This window comes from Cibotium barometz, chromosome 37, assembly GCF_041138505.1.
Source record: "Cibotium barometz isolate CiBa-2024 chromosome 37, ASM4113850v1, whole genome shotgun sequence".
Classification (NCBI taxonomy): domain Eukaryota; kingdom Viridiplantae; phylum Streptophyta; class Polypodiopsida; order Cyatheales; family Cibotiaceae; genus Cibotium; species Cibotium barometz.
The window spans coordinates 29,021,308-29,035,198 of NC_141082.1; the positions used below are offsets into that span (position 1 = coordinate 29,021,308).

General features: G+C 42.9%; 1 protein-coding gene across 2 annotated transcripts in view; it reads right to left on the bottom strand.

Annotated features, from left to right (window-relative positions):
* Positions 1-583: 583 nt before the first annotated feature.
* Positions 584-13,891, bottom strand: part of LOC147617134 (synaptotagmin-5-like) — a 91,000-nt gene continuing 77,692 nt past the window's right edge. The window contains exons 13-14 of one of the 2 annotated variants that reach the window (XM_086776728.1): positions 1,334-1,411; positions 1,092-1,195 (exon numbers count right to left, since the gene is read on the bottom strand). In XM_086776728.1, the coding sequence (XP_086632854.1) occupies positions 1,379-1,411 (33 nt within the window). In that variant the 3' untranslated portion in view covers positions 1,092-1,195; positions 1,334-1,378. Of the gene's footprint in view, positions 1,196-1,333; positions 1,412-13,891 lie in introns of both variants that reach the window. The other variant, XM_086776727.1, reaches the window with a different exon arrangement.

Below are 13,891 nucleotides of genomic sequence, written 5' to 3' on the forward strand. Positions count from 1 at the left end.
TCATGCCCCTGACTCTAAAAATCTTTTATGTCAGATTTATGCTATTTTTGAAAGATTAAGGTGCTTTATACACTCAAGGAAAAACTACCCTTTCCTGAAAAGGGAAAAGGGGGTAGAGTCTATAAACACACTAAGCTTTTCAATGTGGGTTGTGAGATGACAAATGGGCAAGCAAAGAATGATTGAAACTTTGGTTTACAACACTACAAGAAACTCCCAAGAACACCTTTAGGACACTCAAGTTGAGGCTTTTTTCCTTTGTCAAGGCCTTTTTATTAAGGTAAGCATAGAGATCAAAAGTTGAGCCAGAGCACTGTGTAATGAAAAGTAAAGGCTAGACAGCAAAATCACAACCGCTTTGATACAATGCATACATAGACAGTGTGCACAGAAAAAGCTATTTCAATGTCTTATCTTTGCAAAACAAGCCCAAAATAGACTCAATGGCAACACTGTGGACACACCTTTGCCCTATTAGTGGAGGGGCAAGTAGAAGAGCAAATCTGCAAAGGCTTCTAATGTACCCCATGAAGTTCTCGGGAACGTGTTCCCTTGAAGTTGTCCTCAAAGTCCTTAGCCAATGCAAGTGAAATGAAACTTTTCTTTTGGTGATTTACACACATTATTTATGATATTGAGCCTGTACATCAGTATGGTGGTGGGTTCTGATAACCACACAAAACAAGAGCCCACAGACAAATTGTCATTTGGATCTTTAAATTTACAGCAATCAAACAGAACTCTTCAATCTTTAAATTTACAGCAATCATACAAAACTCTTCAATGCCATGTCAAATTGTCTGACATGTTAAACTGGCCGAAATGTTGCATCGCATCTCATCATTGCCTGTGCTTCTTGCTTTCTGTTGCAACCTGTTGACCAGCTTCTAGCAGTCTAATTTGCAAGGAAACTACCAAAATGGAAGAATAGCTGTACAATCATACCACAAAAAGGTTGTGCACCTGCATGTGTATGTGCACACGTGTGCACGCTCGCTCTACCCACAAAATTTCTAGCCAGCTCTGCTGCAAATTTCTCTTACAAAAATTGTGGATCAGAAGGAGATGGGTCTCTCCACTCCAAATGTAAGAATATTTTACCAGATTCAACTTCTTGGAGTTCTACCTCCACATCTTTGTTGCTACTACTTTGGAGAAAATGTGTCAATGTCAAAGCGCACTTTCCTAAGAATCTCTGCACATTAAGAGTTCTACTTTTTTATACAGCTGCAAGGGTTTTAAAAACAAATCATATTTATCATACCAAGCAAAGTTTATGACATAATAGGGTAAAGGGACCAGTAGCACAGGTGTGAGGAAAAATATAGCGTACCAAAGGCAGGCTGGTTACAGATAGCTCTCTATACATCAGTGGTCATCAATGCGGTCGGGCTATCTTGCCCATCCAACCCTGCCCATGGGATGGCCAGGGGATATCAGTAACCAGCCTAGGAAAAGCTAGCTTACCAAGTTGATTTGCAAGTTATCGTGAACATCCTTGTTCTACTCCGCCCTTCAATTTGCACCCTCGGTAAGACAGGGTATGAACATGGTCTTCTAGCAACAATAGGCCCAGAATCTTTCCCTAAACGATACACGAGGGGGAACTCTGACTTACCTTGTCATAGGCCCTTATTGGTGGAAAAAAAAGGGGTGGGAGTGGTCTTATGCTGGCAGTCTGCCTCCCTTAAATATGATGACTGCATGCATGTTTTTTTTCATGTTTTTGGGTGTGTGTGTGTGTATGTGTGTGAGAGAGAGAGAGAGAGAGTTGATGTGCCTCAGTGAGTCCCTCTGCTCCATCTGCTAGCGTGATCCTGCTCCTTGCCTGGTTTTTGTCAACTGACTGGCTGGGACTTTTGGCCATCCTGTCTCTGCTGTATTGTGACAGTTATCATCTTGCTACTGTCCTGCGACACTCTGTGCTGCCTGGTGGTGGAAAGGGTAAACTTAGGCTTCTGTGGCGGAAGTGGATGAAAGGGGCCGGGGTGGAGAGGGTGGAGCATGGAAGAGAAAGTAATAGTGGAAAAGAGCATACAAGTGTAACATGCGAGGCTGGACAGGTGTGGAAGCAATGGGGGTGAGGAGGGTGGTGACATGGGTGCTGAGTTGCGTAAGTGGTACACCGGTGTGCATGGAGGTCAAACGGAGACCCAAGACGGAAGGATGGGTTGGACCAATGATTTCAGAGAGTTCGGGACCTGAGAGATGGAAGTGAAGATGAGGACCAAAGAAGGGGTAGTTTGAGGAACACAAGTCCTAACGCACAAAACCAGAATAGGGAGGGATGATGGAACAGGCGTGAAAGCATGAAGGGGGCTGTTGTGCAGGAAAGCTAAAAAAAAGCATGGTAATTATGGCGATGGCAAGTGAGAACACGTGGAGAAGTGACAAGGAGGCACATCTGGGTCAGAGGTGGACATGGACACTGCCGTTGGTGGGGAGGCATGGATGCATGTGGGGAGGTGCAGAGGGCGGTGGTGGATGCAAGGTGTGCATGGCCCTAGGCGACGTGGTGGGGTTTGGACTTCTTGTGGACACGGCCCAGGGAAGCATATGGTGGCATGCCCATGTTGGTGCATGCACAAGGTGACATGGTGGGGCTTGGGCAATCTCTGGACACGCCCGTGAGGCATATGGTGGCACTGTTATGTTGGTGCATGGATATGGGTGTGATGGACACACCTTATGGATACACCAAAATTGTGGCATGCCCATGTTGGTGAATGGCCACATGGACACACCAAAAGTGGAACACACCCCATGCTGGATGCGTGGACGTCCACTTGAACACCACGGACACACCCATGCCTGGAGGGGTTGTGGCACACCCACAAGGTTACAACGTAGCGTGCACGCTAGAGCAAGAAGCGGGCACTCCCAGCAAGGTAGCAGGAACACCCAAAGCAAGTAGCAGGCACTCCCAGCAAGTAGTAGGCACGCACGCTCGGAGCAGGTTGAAGCTTGCCGTTCACCAGTTTTCAAGACTTCCACCTCTTTTTTTTGTTCTTTTGTTTTTGTTTTTTCCCCCTCCCCTTTTTTTTTCTCTCTTTTTTTTTTGGCTCTTTCTTTCTTTTTTTGTTTGGGATGGAAAGGCACCATCCCGACCAGCTGAAATCGGTTTTCAGGCCTTGTGGCCAAAGCGTCCATCAAGGGGGGGAAGATAAAGCTTGATCCTCGACCCGTTCACAAGGAGAGGAGGTTTGCCGAATAGAGTGCACGTGCAAACACCTTGGGGTAGGATGTCCTCCTCTTTGTACGGGCCTTCCAATGCTGGCACCAACTTCTTGGCATCTTTTATGTAGCAGGCTTGATAGACAAGGAAAAGGTCGCCTTTGATGAAGGCAGGTCAGCGCAAGTGGTGATCATGCCAGGTCTTCCGCCAATTCTATTCAGCTTCCAAGGCAAGAGCGGTGTTGGCGTGGGTTTCTTAGAAACCAGAGGTGGAAACAGAGTAGGATGCAAGAAGCCAGGCAAGCGATCAAAGCCAATCTACAGGGAGCCACCATTAAATTCGAATGGAGAAGTTGCTTCCATGCCAAACACCAACAGAAAGGGAGTGTTCTGTGTGGTGACCTTAAAAGCGGTACGATAGGGGGCCAAGCAAGGCATGTGGCCATTGGTGGGATTGGTGATAGCACATTTTCTCCCGCAGATGGCACAACACCTTGTTCGTGCTTTCTACTTGGCCGTTCGCCCGAGGGTAACATATTAACGCAAAAGAATATAGCAATCACTTACAAGAGGATAAGACACATGGGATTTGCCTTTTGATAAGAGATTAGGAGAAATTAATCATTATTAAGAAGAAAGAATGGCCAAAAGTCTATAAAAACAGAGATACACAGAGAATTGTAATTTTAAATCCATATAGGCTGTGCAAAAGAGGATTACACAGGTGCGTAGAGCTTGAAGAGAGCTTCGCGCCTATATAAAAACTTTCAAAAACGGGCAACCGAGCGAAAAGTTATGATCATTTTACTACAAGACTATAAAACTGCCAAAATTCGCCTAAAAGTTAGCAACTTTGGGAGAAATTCTGATCATCAATGAAGTAAAGGATTAAGAAATTAGTTATATGAGTGGAAAGAGAATATAAAGAGCTTCCTAGCCATATGATCAATTTTAGAAACCAATATCCGAGTGATGAGTAATTACTGGTTGAAATTTGAGTATTGGACCACAAAAACTGCGCTTCCCTCTCTTTGCATGAAACCTCAATTTTCACATAGCCTCTTGCCTCTCATCTCCTTCATGATTCAAGCTAGAGGGTAAGGATTAACATTGCTCAGCGGACAATCGTAAAGATTTACATATGGTCCCCAAAGTCTTTCCACATGCTCATTACCGCTAAAACCATTGGTACCTCCAAAGTAGGGCGACAATAAGGCAAGGGCTACCTTGAGAAGTCACACGCCCGCCAAGATAATAACTCCTTATCCCACTTATCATGAATCATCAAAGAGGTCCAAAATTGGGTTAAGCATGAGGAGCTAATGCTAAATGAGACATTCACATGTAAAGAGAGTGTCTGAATAAGGGTTTGAAGATAAGAGAATGGCAATGACACAAAATGCTCAATTGAGGAGGCTCATTCCTTGATTTGAAAGGAAGAGGAGGGCTCCTTTTATAGGTGGAAAATCACCTTCTCTTCCATTGTTACAAATTACAACATAAAAATCTTCAACCCTTCAGTGACATAAGGGTAGATGTCACCATCAATTGTTCTCTTAGGCTAAGTCTTCTATTGATTACTAAATTGAAGACTTTTTAACTTTGAAAGTGTGATGAGATAATAGCCAAGTCTAAGTGGCATGTAGATGGAGATCCCACTTACACATGGCAGAATTCTCCTCTTCCATGTAGGCATTCTAGAAGAATCTTTCCCAATTATGCACCTACACACACTCCTCCACATGCCTTCCACACTCCCCAACTTGTAGCCTTATGGTGAATACTATATTAATAATACAATTAAAATCCATGTGAGCATGAAGGCCCACTTTTATTTTCCACATCACTAACCTATCTACCATACCAAAGTATTTATCAAGCATACTTGTGGCATTTACAATGTGTGCATCCTAAATCAAGTAAAACCATTATATTTGAAGATAGAATGCTGTTATCAGGGTAGCCGCCGCCAAGCCGCCGTATCACCATGCCGTTATTCCATTGTGGGAGCCGCAATCTTCTTGGACGAGCTTCCACCTTATTACCATTGAGAAACCATCAAAATATGCACAAAATTAAAAATGAAAGATATCAATTTTTCATGTCACATCTTCCCCCCCCCCAGTAGATCCTCCATGCTTGTCTTGGGGATCTGCTGGCCATGGTGTGCTCGAGAGTAAAATTTCTTTAGCCGGTACTCATTGGCACGTCTGGGAACATCCTGGCCACTTGCATCCTCTAGAAGATAGGTGTTATTTTTGAACTTTTGCTTTATCCTGAAGGGGCCTTTCCAGCGTCGAAGAAGCTTCTTATTTAGCCGTTTCTCCACACGGCCATCATACCTCATAACCAAGCTTCCTTGCTTGAGTTCTGGCTTCTTCTTCTTCTTCGTGAGAGTGTCATGCCTTGCCTTGTGCCGTTGTTGTGCAGCCTCCAAATTTTAAAGTGCCTGAAGTCACCTCTCATCCAAGGTCTCCAGTTGTACTAGGCGTTGGGCATGTGTTTCTTCTTCATTATTCAAGCGTGCAAAAGATGTGCGAAGGCTTGTGATTTCCAATTCTATTGGCAAAATAGCCTCCATTCCATAAACTAACTGAAAAGGTGTGAAACCAAGAGAGAGTTTGTGAGTTGTCCTATAGGCTCATAGGACCTCTGGCAAATGCACATCCCACTTTCTCTTCATAGTATCCACTAGCTCAGACAAAGATCCACAAAGTAGTCCATTAGTTTTTTCTACTAAACCATTATATTGGAGATAATAGGGAGTTAACATAGCATGCTTTATTTTTAATTTCTACACCAAAGCTTCAATCAAGTCATTCCTAAAAGACCTCCCCCTATCCGTAAGGATTTCTAATGGACACCCAAATCGTGCACATATGTATTCCCTGAGAAAGGATGCCACAGCCACTGCTTTATTATTGACCATGGCCTTTGCTTCTGCCCACCTTGTTGCATAATCTGTGGCCACCAATATGTAATACTTTCCATGTGAGGAACGAGGAAGTGGACCCACAAAATCTAGTCCCCACCTTTCAAATGGACCATATGCTGGGACAGGGTTTAAGGGTCCGAGAACCAATTGCTTATACCCATATGCCTGGCATACTTCATAGCTTTTGCACCACTCATAGAAATCTTTGCTGAGTCGAGGCCAATAATACCCTGTGTTAAGGATCCTCCGAGTTGTGCTGGCTGAGGCAAAGTGACCTGAACATTCATGACATAATTCCATAATCCTTTTAGATTCTTCCAGGCTCACTACCCTCCTAAGAATCTTATCCTTACCTTGCTTGTAAAGAACATTCCCTAGAATTGTGTAAGGATGAGCTTCCCTTGTAAGCCTTTGCTTCTGTTGAGGATTCAATCCAGGAAGGAAGTGTCCTGTATCTAAATAGTGTTGAACATCTTGGAGCTCAGGCCAACATGTATCCATTAATGCAAGAGTAGCTACTTTGAAAGAAGCCAAGATTTTAGTAGTCAATTCATCAGCCTTTTGATTATCCTTCCTGTTAACATGCACAAATTTACAAAACTCAAAAGCTTCTTTTAGCTCCATTGCTCTTTTATACAATTCTTGGAGATTAGAACTCCTTGCCTTATATTCTCCTTTCATTTGTCGGATGACCAATTGCTTTAACCTCTACCTCTTTAATTCCATCTTTTATGCAATCTTCTCATCCCCAAATTAATGCATTGTACTCAGCCACATTATTTGATATAGCCTTTGGAAATTCCCTATCCTTAGTCCATACCTCTTTTTCTTCTGGATCAAATAAAACTATCCCCCCATCCCCACATTACCTGGAAGGGCTAAAGGCTCCATCAAAATGCATAGTGAAAGCAGTTGGTGGTGTCTCCAAATCTTCATATACTTCATAGAGTGAAAGCAGTTGGTGGTGTCTCTAAATCTTCATATACTTCTTCCTTTGTTCCTGTTCCTTCTTCCTCTTCCTTCCTTGTAAGTAAATCTGCAAGAGAGGTCCTAGTGGTGTTTTCTGTAATAAAAGTGAAAGAGAATTCTTAAAGCTCACAAATCCACTTTGCAAACTTCCCTCCTGCAGGATTGGGTTTGTGGACCAAGAATTGTAAAGAAAGTTGAGATGTGAGGAAGAAAAAAGAGCGAGGTAACAAGTATGACCTGAACTTCTTTACTGCAAAAACAAGAGACAAACCACCTTTCTCCATTTCACCATATCTCTCCTCGGCAGCAGTGAGTTGTCGGCTTGCATAATACACTGGTTGCATAAGCCCTTGCTCTCCCTTTTGCAAGAGTATAGCACCCACTGAATGTGATGAGACACTTGGGTTCACATAAAAGTCCTCCCTCCACCTAGGAGGCTGCACAATTGGACTTTGACTCATGCATTCCTTGAGCAAACAAAAAGATTGAATTTGATCGGGCCTCCATTGGAAAGAAACATTCTTCTTTGTCAACAGATTTATAGGATACATCTTCTCAGAGAACATGTCAACAAAGCGTTGGTAATACTTTGTTTTACCCAAAATCCTCCTTACCTCCCTTACATTGGTAGGTGGTGGGAGGGCCACAATTGCCTGCACCTTCTCAGGATCCATCTCTATGCCTTCTTCTGAGATAACATGTCCCAAGAGAACCACCTTCCTTCGTACCAAGCGGCATTTTCCAGGATTAAGACACCCTTTTGCATCATCAATACTTTGCAAGACCAACCTCAACTTTTCCAAGTGATCCATGCGGCTTGAATAAATGCAAAAATCATCCAAAAAGACCCTTATAAACTTTCCCAAGTAAGGTGCAAATACCTGACTTATGAAGCGTTGAAAAGTTGCTGGTGCATTGGTCAAGCCAAATGGCATCACCCTATAGGCATACACTCCCCAAGGGATGATAAATGAGGTTTTCCTTTGATCTTCTTCACAAATCCGTATTTGAAAGTATCCAGAGTATCCATCACACACTGAATACAACTCATGACCTGCAACTTGATCCAAAATCTCATCCTGAAAGGGTAGAGGATAATAATCCTTCTTTGTGCATGCATTCAGAGGGCGAAAGTCCACACGCACACACCATTTTCACTCTTTTCAGGAGTAACTACAACTGGAAAAATCCACTCTGAATTCTCTACTAGAAAAATAAATCCAGCTTCAAGCAAATTAGTTACCTCATTCTTAAGCACCTCCGCTTGCACTACTCCCAAACGCCTTAGCCGCTCTACCACTGGCTTACTTTGGGGCTTGAGATCAATCTTGTGCTCTACTAGAGTAACTTGGCATACTTGTGAGTAGCTGTTTGCAAAAAGGTTAGGAAATCCATCCAACATTTTTTAGTAATTCTCCCTTTCAGTACCTGCTATGGACTCATCAAGAAGAAGCTCATTCTGTTGATGAAGACTAGTGAGGTCCATATCTTCTTTCTTGAACATGGTTGAAGAAGCTTCCCCTTCCAAGGCTCCATTGTCTTCAGCATCCCCTCGATCCCTTCCCAGGGAAAGACCAAATGCAACTCCCTCCACCTCCCCTTCTGAGATGGAATCCTCAGAGCTACCACTTGTCTCCTCTTCATCGGATGACTCTGACTCTGAACTTTCGGAAGTTGAAGGTTCACCTCTTACCACCTTCTTGCGATGACTCTTGATGTTGTAGTGGACCTTCTTATTCTCACCTTGTAGAATAAGATCTATTGTCTCCTACTTTTGAATTGCCTTCACTTGGCGAAGCCATGGCCTACCCAATATCAATGGATAAACCCTAGCATCAGGCTTTGTAAGAATGACCTTGTAGGCACAGAAATACCACATACATCCACTCCCAAATTCCTGACAATTTCTAAGGTTTTCACCCTAGTATTATCAGTAAGTTTGAATGCGATATGGGAGAGTTGGTAGAAGACAACTTTAAATCAGCATCTTTCATTGTTTTTTCACTCATGACATTAATTGACACACCTCCATCAATGTATGCATTAGAAATTGTTTGCCCCTCAATGATGACATCAATCACAGGCACATCATCTCCTACATCAATATCCACCTTTTGAGCCATAGGAGTCCCATTATCCCTCTTCTTCTTTTTCTTAGATTCCCTTGTGCTAGCCAGCTTACCCCATTCCTTTCTGAGCTTTGGAGAGAGTGCCAAAAGCTGCCCAAATGTGATTTGTGCCGTTTTCTCCCTAAGATCTGTTAAGAGGTCATAACTAAGAGATCCTTGTCCAAGAGGAAAGTTAGATTGTCCAATTTTTCTCCTAGACGACTTCTTCTTCTTCTTATTTTTCTCCTCTTCTTCAGATTTATCTTCTTGTTCTTCTTCTTCCTGGCTTCTAGTTTTGCGACCCCTTTTGTCCCATTAATGGCATCAATGTTTCCTCTTCCTCTTCTGAGCATGTTTCCTCTAAAAGTACTAAACTTTTATCCTCTTTTCCTTAATTTTGGACACTCAGTGCGATAGTGCCCCTTCTCTTGACATTCATAGCATGTGACACTACTTCTATCCCTAGGTTTATCCTCAACTCGTGGAATCCTAGGTGGCCTTGCATTGACTAAGTGTAACTTCAAATCAGCAAATTCTGCCATAAGTTGTGTAACGTTATAATCCAAGGATGGAGCTTATACCTGAGATATTGAGGCTATCTCTACTCGTGGGTGGGATCGGCGCACTCCAAGAAGATTGGAATGTGAACTCAATATGAAGAGAGGCCTCCTCTTTCAAAGCAATACGAAGAGCCTCTTTAAAATTAGTGGGATCTTTGCTAAGAACTTTTCCATGCAAGTGGGGATCCAAAGCCCTGATAAACTTGCTCATCTTAAGGTGCTCCATTGCTAAAGAACTCTTTGAATCTCCCATAGAAGGTGAAGAAGAAGAAGCAACAACATGTAAAGCAGCTTGTTGGTATTTGATGAACAAGGCTTCATACCTCACTGAAAAGGCAGAAACTGACTCTCCTTCCTTTTGGAAAATTTGATCCAATTGCAATAGTAAAGCATTTGGTGACTCCACTGTCCCAAATCTCTCCTTCATTGCTTTGGTCAACCTTTCCTAATCATTCTTGGACTCCTCTGGCAAAGCCTCATGCCAAGCTAAGGCCACACCCTCCAAGAAATCTGGAAGTATTTCTGCCCTCTCCTTCATAGACCAACCCGTCAAGCGGCATGCTCGGTTAAACTCTCGGAGATAACTCCCCGGGTCTTCTCCTTCCAATCCTTGGAACACCGGAATGTTAAACATCTTGCACCAAAAGATAAGTAGCAACGAGGAAAATTTACTTATTTTAAAATAACTTTCCTTTAATCATGCGGGACCTTGAGGTTAAAATAGAATAACTCTAAGTAAAACATGCCCGCCGTCTCCACCAAAAAGATGTGACACATAGTTGGGGTTTTGACTTCGGTCACTTCTTAGAATCAAAACACACTTGTATGAAAGGTGAGATCATAATTCATGGAAGGAAAGATGAAAGGCTCCGGAGAAGCAAGAATTTCTGCCAATCTGGAGCTGCAAACAAGAGAGCAATTCTGCCAGCTCCAAACAAGAGGGCAATTCTTTGTTGGAAGAAAATCTTCCGACTCAGAATTATATGAACGGAAACATACGGGGAATATTGGTAAGGTTCATCCGTTCGAATTGGGCGATTTGGACGGAGCATATTAAAGCAAAAGAATATAGCAATCACTTACAAGAGGATAAGACACATGGGATTTGCCTTCGAATTGGGCGATTTGGACGGAGCATATTAAAGCAAAAGAATATAGCAATCACTTACAAGAGGATAAGACACATGGGATTTGCCTTTTGATAAGAGATTAGAAGAAATTAATCATTATTAAGAAGAAAGAATGGCCAAAAGTCTATAAAAACAGAGATACACAGAGAATTGCAGTTTTAAATCCATATAGACTGTGCAAAAGAGGATTACATAGGTGCGTAGAGCTTGAAGAGAGCTTTGCGTCTATATAAAAACTTTCAAAAACGGGTAACCGAGCGAAAAGTTATGATCATTTTACTATAGGACTATAAAACTGCCAAAATTCGCCTAAAAGTTAGCAACTTGGAAGAAATTCTGATCATCAATGAAGTAAAGGATTAAGAAATTAGTTATATGAGTGAAAATAGGATATAAAGAGCTTTCTAGCCATGTGATCAATTTTAGAAACCAATACCCGAGTGATGAGTAATTACTGGTTGAAATTTGGGTATTCGACCATAAAAACTGCACTTCCCTCTCTTTGCATGAAACCTCAATTTTCACATAGCCTCTTGCCTCTCATCTCCTTCATGATTCAAGCTAGACGATAAGGGTTAACATTGCTCAGCGGACCATCGTAAAAATTTACCTATGGTCCCCAAAGTCTTTCCACATGCTCATTACCGCTAAAACCATTGGTACCTCCAAAGGAGGGCGGCAATAAGGCAAGGGCTACCTTGAGAAGTCACAGGCCCGCCAAGATAATAACTCCTTATCCCACTTATCATGAATCATCAAAGAGGTCCAAAATTGGGTTAAGCATGAGGAGCTAATGCTAAATGAGATATTCACATGTAAAGAAAGTGTTTGAAGATAAGAGAATGGCAATGACACAAAATGCTCAATTGAGGAGGCTCATTCCTTGATTTGAAAGGGAGAGGAGGGCTTCTTTTATAGGTGGAGAATCATCCTCTCTTCCATTGTTACAAATTACAACATAAAAATCTTCAACCCTTCAGTGACATAGGGGTAGATGTCACCATCAATTGTTCTCTTAGGCTAAGTCTTCTATTGATTACTAAATTGAAGACTTTTTGACTTTGAAAGTATGATGAGATAATAGCCAAGTCTAAGTGGCATGTAGGTGGAGATCCCACTTACACATGGCGGAATTCTCCTCTTCCATGTAGGCATTCTAGAAGAATCTTTCCCAATTATGCACCTACACACACTCCTCCACATGCCTTCCACACTCCCCAACTTGTAGCCTTATGGTGAATACTATATTAATAATACAATTAAAATCCATGTGAGCATGAAGGCCCACTTTTATTTTCCACATCACTAGCCTATCTACCATACCAAAGTATTTATCAAGCATACTTGTGGCATTTACAATGTGTGCACCCTAAATCAAGTAAAACCATTATATTTGAAGATAGAATGCTGTTATCAGGATAGCCGCCGCCAAGCCGCCGTATCACCACGCCGTTATGCCATTGTGGGCACCTCAATCTTCTTGGACAAGCTTCCACCTTATTACCATTGAGAAACCATCAAAATATGCACAAAATTGAAAATGAAAGATATCAATTTTTCATGTCACGGTAGGCAAAGGACTTTCTATGCAAACTTTGGTGGTTTGCTAGGAGAGTGGTGATGAGTTTATTCACAAAGTGAGAACCTCGGTCACTGGTGATTTCCAAGGGGCAACCAAAACGGGTGAAGATGTGGTCGTACAGGAATTTGGCCATTGTTTGTGTGGTGCAGTCCTTTGTAGCTTTTGCTTCTGTCCACTTGGTGATGTAGTTCGTGGCCACCAAAATGTAATGGCACCTTTTGGAATGTGATGGTGGACCTATGGGACCCACGAAATCGATGGCCCAATGCTCAAATGGAGACCAAACCAAGTAAATTTGCACAGCAGGCGATTAGATTGGTGGGGCCCACATCTCTAACAAGTGTCACATGCTTTGACGTGGGCCTTGCTATCCATGAACATGGAAGGCCACCAGATGCCGGAGTGGAAAATGCGCTCACCAGATGCCGGAGTAGAGAACGTTCAATGGTGCAATAATTCCGCTCTGCTGTGTTGATCCGGCTAGCATAGTAGATTGGTCGGTCGACGTGGAACTCATTACTATGCTCTGTCAGAACTGCTCCAACAGCCATTTGACTGGCGTAGGTGTACACATGAAAGATTATTGACCAATCAGGTGTAATCAGGATGGGTGCCTCTATGAGATGCTTTTTGAGAGTAGTGAATGCAGTAGACTCAGCAGAGATGGACTACTGGAAGGGGGTGGAGGGACTAACCAGGCGGGTGACGAAAAGAGCAACATCTGCATACATGTGGATGGACCACCTGAGATAGCCAGTGTGCCCAACAAAGACCTGGGTGCCCTTGGGGTTGAGTGGAGGTCGAAGCCTAAGGATCTGGGGCCAGACCTTGGGTGGAGATGATGTGACCTAATAGCTATGCTGGAGGGTGAGGCAATAGAAGGGTGAGGAAGAGGCTTGGCGAACAAGTCTACAGTATTGTCTGTTGTCAACGAACAGTAGGTCAGATCGATCTCCTCCGATGCAATCTTCTGCCGTACTAAATGGTACTGGATCTCAATATGCTTGGTCCTTGCATGAAAAACGGGATTCCGTGCAATCGCCAAACATCTGATGATGGTAGGATTTTTCGGAAGAAACCCAATCTCCCCAAGTAAACACCGCAAACAAATCGCCTCATAGGTAACTGAACAAGCTGCTCTATACTCCGCCTCTGTAGAAGACAACACGACAGTAGGCTGCTTCTTACTACTACATGAAATAGCTCTGGATCCAAGAGTGAAACACCATCCTGTAGTAGACCTCCTGGTGTCTGGATCACCAAATCCCTGTAAACTGATTTGATTTTGTCCTCTATCATCAACATGGCCAAAGAAGATGCCGCAATCCGGAGTACCCTGAAGATATCTCAAGATGCGAACTGCACCAAACCAACGGGATTTCACATATGTCTACACGAAGGAACTTAATAAACCAACTGGAAAGTTGAGATCT